The 16,868-nt window shown below is 32.5% G+C and overlaps 1 protein-coding gene and 1 long non-coding RNA gene across 2 annotated transcripts; one reads left to right on the forward strand and one right to left on the reverse strand.

The window, feature by feature from the left end:
* Positions 1 to 1,287: 1,287 nt before the first annotated feature.
* Positions 1,288 to 2,956, reverse strand: LOC109595855 (testis-specific serine/threonine-protein kinase 1-like). Its single transcript, XM_049969737.1, has 3 exons — positions 2,897 to 2,956; positions 2,442 to 2,838; positions 1,288 to 2,020 (listed from the first exon to the last, which is right to left on the reverse strand). Exons 2-3 carry the CDS (start codon positions 2,774 to 2,776, stop codon positions 1,348 to 1,350), a joined length of 1,008 nt encoding a protein of 335 aa, XP_049825694.1. The 5' UTR covers positions 2,777 to 2,838; positions 2,897 to 2,956; the 3' UTR covers positions 1,288 to 1,347.
* A 4,173-nt stretch (positions 2,957 to 7,129) lies between these two features.
* LOC126266246 (uncharacterized) lies at positions 7,130 to 8,233 on the forward strand. The gene is made up of 4 exons (XR_007548694.1): positions 7,130 to 7,422; positions 7,514 to 7,581; positions 7,645 to 7,718; positions 7,780 to 8,233. It is a non-coding gene; the product is annotated as an uncharacterized LOC126266246 (long non-coding RNA).
* The last annotated feature ends 8,635 nt before the right edge of the window (positions 8,234 to 16,868 follow it).

Genomic DNA, 16,868 nt, shown 5'->3' on the forward strand with positions numbered 1-16,868 from the left:
GAATAGTTATAACTAAATTAGTAAATTATTTGATCCCGTCTGAAATACGAGATCGCATACGAATCTAGTCGTAAAACAACGGCCTATCGGCCGATTTGTAGCGACACATAACAACTACTGGTTAACCTTATCTCGGAAATGACAAATACACACATTTCATTGTGAGTTTGTTAATTGAAATTGCTATAGAACCGCATGGCCACAATACATTTCTCTGTTTAGTTTTGATAACAAAACTCGCTTCGTAGTCGCGATATATTCCAGTAAGGCACTGTCTAAATGCGACTGCAAGAAAAGAAAAATAATAGGCTTTATCAAACTATCAAAACAAAGATGCTAAAATATGTAAAAATGCAACCCATATTCTGTAATATCAAGTGAAGACATTTACTTATCAAAAAATTATGTTTCTTTCTGAAATCTTTGAAGATGCAGTAAGGTATAAATTACCTTTATCCAGAATTTTAAAAGGTTAATATTATATTCTACTTGCAATTCTTGATTAGGCAAGACGAATGACTGAATGAATCTATGATAACAAATGGGAACCAGGTATTCCACGTCTGGTTTGTAAATAACTGGAATATAAATCTACTGTAGTGGATCTCCAATTTACTATATAAAGAAATAGCTTCTTTTCCAATGATTTCATATAATTTGAACCATATTGTATATTTAAGAGTTTCTAAAAATTCATGGACTAAGCAAAAATTTTAATAATAGTACTAATGATAATTTAAGAATCTACCTGTAGGTTAGATTAGGTTCTTGTATGCAACATAAAATTTACTCTTGAGTTAACGTGTTTCACTTTGCTTCGAGTTAAGTTTTGAGTATTATAATCAAGAAATAGGTGTTGTATAAAAAACGAGGAAAACACTGCATCATCAGAAACAACAGTATCGAACTGTTTAATTCCAGTAAACGAACTTTCGTTCATCTTGAAGTAATAATTTAAATAATCATATGTGTAATAATAAATTTAAACTTTTTAATTTTAACATCTCTTATTCACCAAGACAGTATTATTTTGTTTTTAAATGAAATTCTTTTAATAATTGGTGATAAAATATTGATATCAAAGATATTTGTCAATTTGTTGTAACATAAAATTTTTAACCTCTTAAGTTTTCAGAAATAAAAATATACATACTTCCTCTCTAATCATTCTATTTAAGATTTAGAACTTTTGCATAGTGTAAATAATCAGATTTTTTTTCATCATTTTAATAATAATAATAAATGCTAACATATATCTAAAATTATACTATTTTAAATAAAAAACAGTTGTGTTATAAAATTTATTCACTGGTTTTTCCAAATTTACAAATTCCTAAATAAGTTTCTTCAAGTCATAATACTTCTTTTAGCTTCGATAATTTTAAATTCGTCCAAGATGCGGTTTTTCCCAAAATTTATCGATTGAGAGTGCGGTGCAGACTGCACATTTCGTCTCTTCTGTGACGAATGACTTGACTCTTTGAGCCAGTCGTGTTGAATTATTCGATCCAAAGTAAGTCTGAGATGTACATCCGGCTCTAATAAATTACTTACTAACAATTTATATGGTATGTCATCAATTTTAGACTGGAAAACCCATTTTTTAGATATTTGATCATTTAATAATTTTTTTATATTCGAGTCATCAAACGGCATTACTGCATTCAACATCACAAATAATATAATTCCCAGAGACCATATATCTGATAATTTGGGATTGTATGGAGTTCCTTTAATGATTTCAGGAGCAGCATATGAAGCTGAACCACAATAGGTCTTACAGAGTATGCTAGCGTTATGGCGATCAGTGCAAAATCTGGCGAAACCAAAATCTGCTATTTTTGCGTTAAACCTTTGAGATAGTAGAATATTCTCGCATTTTAAATCTCGATGGGCAATATTGTTTTCATGCAGATAGTTTAGACCGTTCGTCATTTGTCTAAACCAAATTTTTGCTTGGTCCCCAGGTACTGCCCCCATTTTTTGAATGAAATTTAATAAATCTCCGTTTTCGGCATACCTGCAATATTTTATTTATTTAGTATTGGTTACTTTGTTAAAATTTGAGTAATCTTTGTAAATATAACCCTCATCCATATATTTCAATAAAATTATAAATGATAAAAACACATTAGAAAAATGATAAATGATATATAATGAATGATGCACCAAGAACACGTTCAATAAAGAAACAAATATAAATAAAATTGTTTTATAAAGTTTGTCCTGAAGAAAAAATTCTTTAATCTAAACGTGTTTAAATTTGGTATGGGTTTAAATAGTATTAAAAAAATATGATAATATCATTGAATATAATATAATAGAGTGGAATTTATTCAAGCCTTAAGATTGAAAGTGTATCTGTGTCTGGGTTTAAATATAAGTCGAGAAAATAGCAACTTCTCTATTTATGTAATTAAATCATTTTAAATATCTCATACCTCATAAAGATAAAAACTCTCGGCCCCCTCTGCAAAATACTATGAATGTGGATTATATGAGCATTCTCAATTTTAGTCAAAATTTCTAACTCTCTAGGAAGGAACTTCTCTAGAAAGCCTTTCGGTGCTTTATCCTTATCAAATATTTTACACGCTAATCGAGTTTTCTTTCGACTTTTATCGTCAATATGATAAGATGTATAAACCTTTGCATAAGAACCTTGACCAATTTTTTTCCCAATATGATAGCCCCTTTCTTCTAATGCTCTTTCTTCAGAATTGTGAGGAATTAAATTCCAACGCGCCGCCATATTCTTTATTTGTTGTAGAACCATTGGCAATATTCAGATTACACTCCCTTTATCACGTAGGATTTTTGAATACGTTCCTTAATATCCTGTTATAATAAAAAAAGTTATAGAAACAATAAACTAATATGAAAAAGCGATACATACATTGCTTGACAGTATTTGTCAGTCGCTTACTTAATTTTGTTATATGTATTTTTTAATAACTCAAACGTCAGAAAAAATTAATTAACAACTCATTGTCATAATTTTTATAATTTAATATTTAAATCAATACATTTAAATTAAATATACAATAGTTACATTTTAATCAGATTATTATAATTTTATTAATAATTATTTCTATGGAAAAATATTAAAATGTTTCTTACATTTCTCTAATATTTATTTGTCATTTTGAAATTACGTAACTAAAATATTTGAAAATCAACATCAATAAATCGAAATAGCAGATTCGTATATTTTAGGTATTCAAATTTAGGATTAGAATAAAGCAATAGAATTCTAATACGAAATTCATGCGATAGAAAATTTAAACGGCAGCCTGTGATATACGCGATACGGCACGTAATTGCCGGCATAAATAATAAAACCGAGATCAACTACTGGAAGAAAGGATATGTGTGTGTATCAAATAGTGCAGATATTCATAAAACGGAATTGTCCTTCGGTCCAGTCGCAGTGGAATAGAAGGAAAATCCGGACAGTGGGACAGAGGATATAAGAAAGTGTAGTCGCCGTTATCGTGGAGCTGCAGGCGGTGAAGTTAGGCAGTGAATCTTGCCGCTGTCTTATTACATACCGTCTCTTAGTTAGTCGGTGTAATTCTGTGTTAGTGCGTACTTGGCACGTTATGTCGTATGATTAGACAGATTTATTCGGGAGATTTCCGACATTATGTCAAAGACAAGCGGCAAGAGGACGGGCCTTTATACTGCTCGTTCCTGTACTAATGAGATTTTCCCTTGACGGCCCTCACGATAATTTCCTGGTTATTACACAATTTACATATGCTTATTAAGTGGAGTGTTCGCTAACGCGCTGTATAATTGTTGCAAATTTGCTTTTTATTGGCGTCTTTTCACCTCTTGAACATCCGACAAAGTCATACAGGTTCGAGTATTGAACACATGTAATGGCAAATCAACTGTAAAATTGTGAGAAAACTAAATACCAACTAGGTATGAAGAAGAATTAATCTCTTTGTATATTTTTGTTATTGGCCAATTAAAAAGTGCACGGGAACATCCATCTCATAACTATTCAGAAATAAAGTTATTCTGCATCTTTCAAGTTATCTTTAAAACGACATAAAAACCATTCATAATCGTTCAAAGAGCATTTTATCAAAGCGAATTCAAATATATTTTCATAATTAATTTAAGTAATGATGCTAATTTAAAATTAATCATGAAAAAGCCGCAAGGAACGGAGCAAAGAAAAAATTTTAAAAGACGCTCCAGGAAAAACATCAACGACGATTTTCTTGGGCATCATTACCGGAACCCCGCCCAGCATTATTGTTTATATTTCTGAGACCACGTTTCAGTATTTACTTTATAAAGTGAAGAGTGAAACAAAGGCGCTTGTGTATATAACAGAAATAATGAATCTAATTAAAAGGGGATCTCGTTAAAAAATTTGCACTTTTTAGCCATTCGACTCTCGATGGCGAATTACTAAACTGCTTCCATACCATTTCTTTTGATTATTTTTTATTTTGTTTTTTAAATTTCATACCCAGCATAAATAGGATCTATAATTTTATTTGTTTCTATAATAATTTTAAGTAAGTCAAGTATGTTTTATATAATATGAATCCAAATTCAAATAGGTAAAAGCTTTCAGTTCTTCAGGCGACTAATGTAGTTATTATTCAATGACAGAAAAATGTGTTGTAATCATTTCCCCCAGAGCACAGCTCTTTGAAATTTCATTAGCTGTTTTAACAGTTCACCGTAAAAGCTTTAAAAAATACACCCCGTGGGTATCAGTTACAATGGAACGGTACATACGAACATATGAGCTCTTTTACTTTACAATTTGGAATAATAAAAATTATTAATTAACATATAAATAAATATATTTAGTTATCAAATTATTTATAAAAGAATCAATTCTAAAAAACACTTAACTCCTAAGAATAAAATGATGGAGTAATAAGATGTCTGCTTTGTCTCTGAAATTTTACTATAATGTTCCAGATATCTTTGTTGGCCGTTTTTATAAAAAAAATCTGAAGTTAAATCACCTTATAAATACGTAACAATATCTTGAAGTATATTTAGGCATAAATAAGGGGTGACTCAACTAAAAGTTTGACGAGGATGGTCTACAGATGAAAACTAATGAAGACATGATTGTAGGAATGGGAATCGGTTGCAGAAAGAAAGGGAGAAATGCAGAGATCAACAGCGCACCGGGATAATGGCACTCGTCATCATCGTGTGTCTGACCAGCCTCGAATCTGTGGCCACTCGTCCGTGACACGTGTTTGGTGCCTCCCCCAGTTCGATTCCATCTAACTTTTATGTTCTTTGCTACCATCCAATTGTATTTCGGTTATGTACTGCTATAGATTGTCTGTCAAATTTTTATTGCTTTTTAGGTAATCTTCTATTGCGACAGATGAGTACGTCCCGTCGATATTATCCGGGTCGACCTCGATGCAATAACTGGCGACATTTTTTTTGTCGATATGCGATTTACGGTTTCAAATGAAGTTTCACTGCACTCGACTGGTTGGTTTAGTTTGACGTTATTATTTTATTATTTTCTTAAACTTTTAATTTCTTGGTATCATGGCGACATATGTACAAATTACTAGGAGGTAGTAAATTACAAATTGTAAGATTATTAATTGCCTCTGAAAAGCTATCAAAATTTTATAATTCTGAATATTAAATATTAAGAAAAAACTCCTTGTACCATTATTTTATATAAATGTAACAAAACTACCAAAATATATTACATTATTGTCACTTTAAGCTTATAAAATTGAAGAAATCTATTTTGATTAGGTAGTATACTTATGCCCAAAGACAAATTATATACTATATAATGTGTGACCATTAGTTAGTTTGAAGTTATTTATATACTTCTCACATAAAAATTACTGCACATGCATAATATTGTAAAATCAATGAAATTAATACCAATATGTACATATGTTTTTACATTCTATAGATACATTCTCATCTGAAAAATTTGTAAGATGACACCCTCTCACTTAGGGGGTAAAGCTATGCTTTTTGCGCTAAAAGATGTCTATCTAACATACGAACTTGTTGTATTTTTGTGTTTTGTCTAAAAATTCTTTCCCAGCCTGTAATACCTACTTTAGATGGGTCACGTTGTACGTTAACTACAGAGTAGCTAAAAGCACACGAAGTGGGAGAAAATAAATACAAAATCCATTTTCTGACGTCAAGTATATGATCCAAGTTTTCAAAATTGCTGATTAGCATTTTTAGTCGTTTTTGTAAAATTCGTAAATGCTCATGAAATACTTATGCGATAATGTGCAATGCTAATAAAATTGCATCAATTAAAACCAAATCATTCTTGGACGACGCTAAACCCCGGGATCATATCAAAAGCACAAACTTTAATGGCCCCACTCTGGATTCATCACTCCTGTCTAAAATAGTTATGATTTCGTTAATTCCACTTTCGTGGATCCGAAGCATAAACGTTACCATCCACACATAATTTACATATAAATATGCAAATCTCCCCGGTATTAGGCCGTACGCTAACCGAATTTTATCGTCCCCGATTTGTTAATTTTGTTGGATGTTGAATTAGCTACTCTAAAAGGACATATGCTACCGATTAATACCAAATAAATATTCACAATTTAATGTTTGCGTTTGTATTAAACATTTTCTGATTGGTTTATAATTTTATTTTAAGATTTATAGGGGAGAAGAAAGTGTATCCAATTTGCGAAACACCCTTTATTATGTGAGGGCGCCAAGGTGACAATCCCCATTTCAATAATAATTGAGAATTCAGTTTCTGTTCTTTATCTGAAGTTTAATTACTTGACAAAGTATAATTACAGGCAACAAACAGAACGAACACCATGGAACCACATTAGCAGTGCCGCTTCCGTAGAAAACAAAAGTAATTAAAGTGTTGGCTCAAATACGTATTTTACCTGCTAATTGCCACGACAACACGACATGTGTCCGGATAAATTTGCTCTTCCGATCTTGTCCTGCAATATTTCCAACAAATCACTGGCGACACAAGAAAATCGCCTACATCTTGGAAACTTCGGTATTTAGAATTAACTATTCGAATAATTTATTTTTGAAACGGTTACAAATGTTCCTAAACTCCTTAATTAAAATAACACCACTGGATCGGCACGAATATAGACAAGCATTCTTGGAACATATTATTAAATGATGTACGATAACTTTCTCATAATATTGCAACGGTAAATTTTAATTTAATAAGACTTGTATGAGCCCAAGTTTTTGTTACAACGAGCTAATATTGCATTCTTGGCGTCAGCGGTGATTTGTTGGGAATTCCTCGACGAAGGGAAATTTTAAGGAATCTTAAGGATCGAAATGGGATACTTTAAATTATCACCGAGTAAAAGTTTGAATAATTATACGAAGCCATTATCATTTAGTACAAAATTTGTAATATTTCTAAAGGTAAACGTTTTTAAATATTTTGTTTCTACTTTCATTGTTTTTCTAAAGTGATCATATTACCAACTTGCTAACTATTTATTAATTGTTTTAGTTAACTACGTTATAAAATCTGCTGTTGAATAGAGCAAGTGTTGGAAATTTGGCTGGTGTGTCAGTCAGGTAAAACAAAAATGATACTTTTTACGGAACCATTTTTGATCACTTGGTATATATATCTTTTAGATAATTTACTGGAGTATCCAAATAAAGTGATTATTTAAAGGCCACTTGCAATATGATAGGAGTGAACATTGTGGGTAATTTCAAAAAATTTATTGGCGTGGTAATATTGGGGCCCAACGAAAAATAAATTTTCAGTCTTGATATTATAATAATCGTGATTGGTAGGAGTGTTCTTTGTGGTTGAATAGCGAATTGTCGGAGGGGACTTGGGACAATAAAGCCTTTGAATGGAATAACTGCAACATTATAAAAACATTGTATGCGTAGAAGAAGACGGAGGCATCATCAGATAATATTAAGCCCTGGACCCGGTCTCTCCAAGCGACATCTGGCGCTAGTCGGGCACAATGATTTACTGGAGTTTCTGATTACAATTTGATGATTGTTCTTCCCGTTATTCTTCATATAACATTATACACGCCGAAGTTAAGAAAAGTGCCTCAGACATTAATGGTGAAGTTAAGTTTTGTGAAATATTAAATTCATAAAATGTTTTAGCACCGCTCCTAATGCCTATATTAAAGTGTATTTCCTCCGTAAAAGTGGACAGATCCGGCGGCAAACCGCTGATATTAAAGATTAATGTTTATGAGCATCTATTAATTTAAACAATATTGCTGCCTCACAGCTTAAAAAACCTAAGACACGTCAATAGTATATATATATACTACTATAAATACTTAGAATATTGTCTAAAATATTTATCATTATTTTTATTAGTCATTTAAAGTAGCAAAACATATTTTAGTATTTCCTTCAGTATTTAATTTCATTGTAAACCCATTACTCCTGCAAAAACACGATCCGTACATTTCTATTACAACCTCATTTTGGTAAAATCCGTGCGCCATAATACAATAAATCTGTATATTAGCACTGCAAATCTAATTCGCTGTACTGTATCAAACTGAGCTCTGTGCGCCTAAAATTTTATTATTGATATGTTAGGTACGGAATAGTCTTGCATAAACTAAGTTATTGTCGGCATGGCGGCCAGTCCACTATTAAAGTATAATTTGGCGGACATAATGCAAACTGTAACGGAGTTAAAACCGCAATATAATGAGATCTGGACGAGCCTTTGCGCATAGAGCAAGATCCGGGGGTCGTGCATCGAGTGTGTTCGCGTAACTGGGCCGTTTTATGGCCCCCCGCGACATTGTTCTCAATGTTAGCCGGTTACAAATGCGATCCTGTAGTGTCCTTGGGCGTGATGGTGTCCTGCACAGTGACGTACTAAAAATAGAACAATATCACGAAACAATGACAAAATTTCAGGTGAATTAAATCATTTATTTATTAATTGTTAGTGGCACTGGTGAATAAAGATATCATTGTAAAGGGGAAATGGTACTTAAATACTTTGAAATTTCAATCTACAAAATGTACTAATTCAATATAGTCCAATAGTGGAGACTTACTTGAAAAAGTTGAATGTTGAATGTTTCAACGACCTAAAAAAGTCATATTGTTTAAGTATTTAGTAATTATAATTCGTTACGCCACTGCCAACAAGTCCTTACTTCAACGTGGGAGCATTAGAAGAGAGTCCGGCACAGTTGATGCAGTCGTAAAACGGAACAAGACTCCGTCAGCTTCGGCAGGAAGTAACGTCATCTGCGACAGCGTTCCGAACAAAGATATCTGCATCGGCTCACTGCCTCTGCCTCCGCTTTCTTCTCGTTCTCCAGTTCCACAGCCCCATATTGTTTGCGCCACTTCATTATAACTTGTTGTTTCAATCGTTCAATTCAATTATTCTCATTTTAAGTCTGTGATTTACGGGAAACGAAATCTATACAGTACGTGGGATACAATGGATATCAGAACTACACATATGTGACTGTTTTCTATTTTACTTGTAATCTAAAATTTATGTAAACGACAGGTTTTGTGCAAGCATCAGAATTTACGTAAATATAGTGTTTTATAGATTTATGCCCTTGGTAATCGGTTTTTTAGACAGGGCATTATAGCTTCAGATTACTATAAATCGACACGAAGTGGGATGTATGCAAAAGTATGTTTTGTGTATTTAATCTTGCTTGCCATAATTTTCCATAAAAACCGGTGTTTTATGTGGGATCCTGAAAGGAAAGTTTTTGTTATTAGTTGGCACTGTTCGGGCCGGGAGCATAAAACGGGAACATTCAATAGAAAGGAAAAGATCAGCGTGGGTCTATGGCATACGATGGGTAAAGATCAAATCAAATCAGGGTTGTAAGAAGCCACTCAGGATGTTTAAATGTGTCACCCTTTATACATGGGCTACACTGATGTCTACAAAACTTCAGACATATTGTCCACATGTACCTTTTTCTCCTCAATTGTTTGTAGAAAATAAACGATAATCAATTTAATCGCAGCTTTGGAACATGGCAAATATTCAAACACGTTCATTTCGACGGTGGACATAGTGCTCTCTAAGGTTCTTGCTCCCGATTATTTATGGCTTAATTTCTATTAGCGGTGATATCTTATAATTTATACAAGACGACGTCGTAGTCGCTTGTGTTGAGGCGCCGGCAGACCGATAATATTGGTCCCGGTCCCTAAAACTGTGCTGCAATATTATCAAAGTCGTCTATCTTGCGGAACGCCTAAAACATGGAGCGCCAACTCCTCTCACATATCTCATAGTCTAATTTCCGGTAGGTCGTTGACTAATAACGGAGCCTTTTACATAACTCCGGTCGCTCGGCGACCGGGGTTTCCTAAGCGAGACGTTTCAGGGATGCATATACTTGTTTCCAAACTCGGATATCAAGCATCTAACCCCATCATGTATGTACCCATGAACATTTCTTTCTAAACGTCAGCTAGTTTATGCGGCACTGTCTGATTACACCGAAGACCATAGGGTGACTTTTATTTTAAAATTTTATGTATTTATTGGAAGCAATTCGTTTTATGTTTCGAATATCTAACACTCATATGGCACCGACACTAGATTCCTCACTTATTACATATTTGTGTATGCAATAACAAGACATGGCTTTTGATAAAATAGTAATAAAATTAATGGGTTTATATTTGGTATTAAGAAAAACTTACTTTCATGTAGTGCAAAGAAAAATTTCGTACGATTATGAAAGTCGTAGAAAAGTTGTCCCACCACTCCGGCAGCTCGTATACAGGAAAATCCTATCAGGATATGTAATTTTAAAATCCTACATAACTCCAGAGTAAAATTGGCAATCCAGTAAAAGAAAGCCAGGCATCTCGAGGAATATGACTCATCCGCGTATGATGTACGACGTCAATGACTCTGCATAAAAGGACATATCTAAGATTCGCTTTACTTCGGCAGAAACACATTCATGTATAACACAAAATAGCATATAGTATTCCGTCGGTCATGTTACATTTTTTTATTATTATTATTATTTTTACTGAAATTTTATGTGAATTACTGTAATTTAATGTAATATAATAATGATTAATCATTATATTATGTAAATAGAACAGCATATAAATTTTTGGCTAATTTATAGTAAATATTAATATTTTGCATAAACTGTGTAAATATTTCAAACTACACATTATACCAATCAAATTCTTACAATGTGACATATTTAGTATTGAGCGGTTGTTAAACCCGAAAAGATATTGATAGTCGGTTTTTAATAAAACCCTTTATTAGCGGCGGTATTAATCCGTGTTCCGACCATGTGCCGCTCCGTGTAGCGGCAAACAGGGAGAGCTCCGGAGTGCGATAGCGACCGCCATATCGGAGCGAAAGGGATATACATCAGGAATGACTCTGTAGCATCTGTGCAGATTCCCAATAATGTGCAGCAGTCGGGAGAAATCATATTAAAATACCTAAAGTGTGCCCTGAGGTGTATTTGCCGTTCACATACCTGCTTTATGGTCCTGCAAGCTGAAATCGATCGATTATAATTCCACAATATCCATAACGGAACGCAACAGGACATCATATCTGTACCATTTTTTCGCTATTTCTGATTGTGATTTTTGTTTTTTCATTATTATTTTTTTTGTACAAGCTGGACTGTTCAGTTATTAGCAGATATTGTCGCCTGTGGGTTGTCAAATAAAGATACATTGGACATAGAGATTATTAGTATCTACATTTATATTCTACTTATGTTCTAAAGTACCTAAAATTTACGTACTACATTTGATACTTTTGTATTTTTTAAATAATAACAGCACTAACTTGGTCGTTTTAAAAGTAATTAGAATACTAATGATGAGAAAATTTAATACAAATAGCAGATGTAATGACCATTAATTTGAAATGCTATATATAACATGGTAAAATAATATAAATAATATGATGTTAATTTTCCTCAAAGAAGTAAGCTGAAACGCCACTGGCATCCTGTAGAATAATATTAGTTTATCATTTTCCTTCTGATATTCCACAACAATGCCTAAGCCAAATCACAAAACATTTAAGGTTCTAAGGTAAACCAAGTTTCAAGTTACAATTGAGTAGTATATTTAATTTACAGATGTAAGAGGAGAATGTGTAAATATATTGAGGTGTATAAATCCAGTAGCAAACGTAAATTTGTCGTAAAATTTTATAATTATCTTTCAGAAGGAAAATGTAGGAAAAGAAAACTGTTTAAATAATTCATAACTATTACTAGAGAATAAATCGATTTATAGGCAAACCATAAATTTTATTAACAATATTCTTCCCACTAAACTCAGCTCTTAGAAAATGATTACGCTTAAACGTGTTTTTATAGCATCATAAGGAAAATATATAAAAATCATGAGAAATAATTTAGAAACGGTAATGAGCCGGTTGATATTTTATTAAAAGTTCTAAAAATGGCATTACTAGCTAAAGATTTAGGTACGGTTTATTTACATTTTGGAATTAACTTGCTTTATATGTACTATAAATAAACATATTTTATATGTAAACATTAACAGTGAGAAATGTTAATATAAAAGTACGAAAATGTTACTATTAATATATAAAAAGTAGGGAATCACGCAATCAAAATTGACATGATGTCAGCGAACTAACATTTCCATAGAGTCTTACGGAAATGACTAGTGGAAAATAAAAGTGTTGCCGGCTCATAATTCGAGTGCTAATTTAAACATATTTACAGGCCAAATTGAAGTATAAATACATTAGGAAAATTGTTGGGTAAAATTACAAGCACGATTCGAATCGGAAATTGCGAAATCTGAATTCAGGAACGGCAAAAGCGATTTCCTCATCTACACGCGTGACATGTACATTCATTTTGAACCCCGCTGCGCTTCCTACTCTCTTTCCTCTACCGCCCTCTCCACTTTACCCCGAATATACAAAAACTCATTTAAATGTGGTGATTGACTGCAATTATGTCGACCATTATAAACATGGTTGGTGATAATTTTTCATCATGTGTCAGGGTCGGACTAGTTTTCTATAATATTTGTTGTTGGATAAATGTTGTGTTAGAAATTTTTTACGTGACTTAATGGTCTTTTAAAATTGTTTTACCTACTATGGAAAAAATAATATTATGCTACTTTTTTGATAGTGACTATGTAACGTGTTAACCAAAAATAGATTGTGAAAAAGTTTTCCTTTCCTTCCCTTTCTTAACATGTAGTGCTCTATCTCGACTAGAGCACATAATCTATAAACCAAATGATCATTTAATAATAACATAGAGTCAAATGAGCAATATGCCATCATATTTTATTATTAATATTATACTGCCCTATTATAAGGTACTTAAGTATTTTAATGTAAAAAATATCTACGTTAAATGATTCATGAAACTTTGAAGCAATTCAATTCATCATTGTTTAATATTTCAATTTTGTTTATTAAAATGCCAATATTACTTTACAGTACATTTGATAATGATTAGTTGATTTTTATAAAAGAATTATCACCCAGGCTTGATCCCCAAAAGTTACTAGAGAATCTCTCTGTTACCAATTTTAGGTTGATGGTTTGACTAAAATCATTGAAGGTAGTTGTGTCATTTTTGTTTAAGTAATGACCTCATCTGTGTGTAACAACTTTGATAGTCTTTGAAATAATTTACTCTTCACTTCAAATATTCTCTTCAAACTTAAAATTTTCGTCGATTTTACAATTTTTCATAAGAAAATCTATTAATTTTATAATTGATCGTATAAATTAGAACAAAATATTCATGAACCATTTGAAATGTAGAAGAGAAAATAATCACTTTTTATTTAAAAAATACTTTTGATCGGATTAATTAAATTGATAAAGAGCGATCGGCACCAAAATAATTATTAATGAGCGGGCCCGCCTAATTGGGAGCAAGTTAAATTGAGTTTTTGTCCCAACGAGCATCTGTCGGATTTGTGCATTCATTGCTACTAAAAAGCGTACATTGCGGAGATAGCGGGCAGAAGCAGGCCCGTCTTGCATACAGATTACGCATTTCCAAGTCGGGGCGCCACGGTTTCGGTTTCAATTACAAAACGGCTTGGCGAACTTAATCAAAAAACATCAAAGGGGGTACGGAACGGGTGCGACGTTTGGTTTCGCGTGTCGACATGCTCGGGGATCGTTGGAAGCCTCGGCCAATCTGCGATTCAGATTTCGAAGTGGCGGCATTTGAATGGGGAATTAAGACCACTGTTGCCTGCCTTGACACCTTTCGAGACTTCTTATTTACTGCCAAGGAGTGGCATTGTTATTCAGGACCGGAGTGCCAGCCGCATTCACTGAACTAAAGCTTTACATACACCCTACGACTCATCAAAACAGATCGCATTTTTATTGCCTAAACTGTTGGAAATATATTTTAATTTATTGATATGCCTAGAAAATTAATAAACAACTAAAATATGTAAAATCATGTACAATTTTTATGAAAACAAATTATCTGCATGTCTATTTGGAATATTTTTATAAATATACTTAATAATTTATATAAGAAATTAAAAAATATAAATGGGGACCACTCAAAATTCAATTTTTAATTCATTCCCATAATAACATAATATGAATTAAACGTAAAAATCGACAATTATCGATATTATCTTAGTCTCGTTTATTTTTACATCTTTATTTACTTTAGTATATATAAAATTACCCCACAATATATAAATTATCCAATCATTTGGAAACATATAATTAAAAAAAAACTCAGGATAATATACTACTAAAGCATTGAAACCACAAACTTTTAATACAATACGAATTGCGGCAACACTTATATAGACCAATTATACGTAATTTCATCAACAAGCATCATAATGTCGTCCCAACACTACAAACATATGATATCACGCTGTATGGTTCCTTTAAACGGAGCTTCCCTCTTCCAGCCGCAATTCTACATAAGGTAATCTCCTCGGGAGTTTCGTCGACTGGTTGTTATACAACCGTTTAATAGTTCGCCCCCGCTTCGTCCTGTCTTTATCCAATACATAATCATGAGACCAACAATTCCACTCTGCACCATATACTCTGAATACCTGCGGTTTGGAAACAACAATCCGATTTCAAGTAGGTTTGCTGCTTAAATTTTAATGTTAAATACTATTAAAATCAAAACATTGCACATGTGTGCGAATTTGTGATTTACATATGTGTTAATAATTCCATAAATTTGATTTGAGCTGGTATCGAAATATATATTTTTTAATAAAAAACTAAGTCACCATTCATTCATAGTTGTATTATAGATCGGTATAAAGAATGTTTCTTTAACATTAACTACTCACTCACTTAAAATTGGAAACAATGCAGTTAAAAAGTTAAAATTTTAACTAAATAATGACCATAAATTTTATTAAGCTAATAAAAATAACGCTTTATCTGACGAGAAACAATTAAAATGATCTGTCATTTTATTGAATTATGCCGAAGTTTCCGCCACAATCACCGAATAAAACTGGCTTAATTATTATCTCAGAGAGAAATTATTAGAACAATTTTGGAATAAGGGCGGGGATTCCCTACAACAACCCCGGAGATTCGCGGCGATAAGAACTTAAGATCTCATTACACTTAATTAATATGATGTCGTTTAATAAATGAATATTGGATGCGGTTCCAATGAGTAGTTTCTAATGTTGCATTAATGTTTTAGCAGCTTCTACGCATTCACTTAGCAAGAGGCACTCGTCGGGAGTTAGAGTTTAACCAATTTGCCTAATTGCACTGAGTGTGTTAAAGAACTTCCAACGATAGTCATATTTGTCAAATGACTCGTGGAAAATAGAAAAAACTCAATTTGAACTTTATAACACAGACAATTGTTTCGTATATTTCTTTGTATGGGGATGCCAAAGTTAAAATGGCTTTTATTGTAAACATTTTTCATTGATAGATACCGTCACGCTCATGTTATTTGCCCTTAAATTCACATCCTTAATTAATGTTCCTTGAAAGCAATGTTTTGAAACCACTTTATGAATAATTTAGACACTGTAATAGCGTGTGTAGCCTGCTATTTAGTTCACCGAGATGTACGAAAACATCTACCTACACTACTGGCAGAAAAATATCCATTTTAGTTTCATTGCAGATTTAAATATTCATTTATTTATTATTCACATTTTTTATAATGGATATCGGTATTTAAATTTGTATATCCAGAACTCCGACATTTTTGCCCATTCCTGTACTCCTGAACGCAGCCAAGTTATTACGAATGTCTGATATATTTGATTTAAACATTACCCCGGATAATGAAACATTTGCACAGAGAATTTGCTACAATTCATGGCATCTGCATGGAGATTGATTTAAATCTTCCCAGTACGTGACGTTATTATCCCTCATGCATAAATCGAGCTTTACGACACAGTCGAAGAACATTTCGCATGTTCTTTACATCTTATTTAATGGGGATCTGGGGTCATTCGACTACTTATTTATACATTGAAAGTTTAAATAAATTATAAGTTAAAGTAGGATGTATTGTTCCAATTAATAATACTCGTTTAACTAAGTTTTCTTTTATAATTTCAATAAAATTTAAGCCTAGAAGATTAGTACGTATTAAGAAATAATTGTTAAATCACTGTTATCTGATTCCCATTAAACATACCTATAAAAAAGTGTGCCTCCATCTCATTCTATTTTTTTTTTCTGTGGTATGGATCATAGGAGCACGAAATTATAAAGGTCTTTGAGCAGCGAACGGAACAGAACACACAGGTGTGTGACGGTTTCTTGCAGGGCCTAGGATAGATGAAAATCAAAGGCAGGCGAGAGAAAACAAGCGAGCAGCGAGCAACAAACAAAA

Source organism: Aethina tumida, chromosome 7 (assembly GCF_024364675.1).
Source record: "Aethina tumida isolate Nest 87 chromosome 7, icAetTumi1.1, whole genome shotgun sequence".
NCBI classification, from domain to species: domain Eukaryota; kingdom Metazoa; phylum Arthropoda; class Insecta; order Coleoptera; family Nitidulidae; genus Aethina; species Aethina tumida.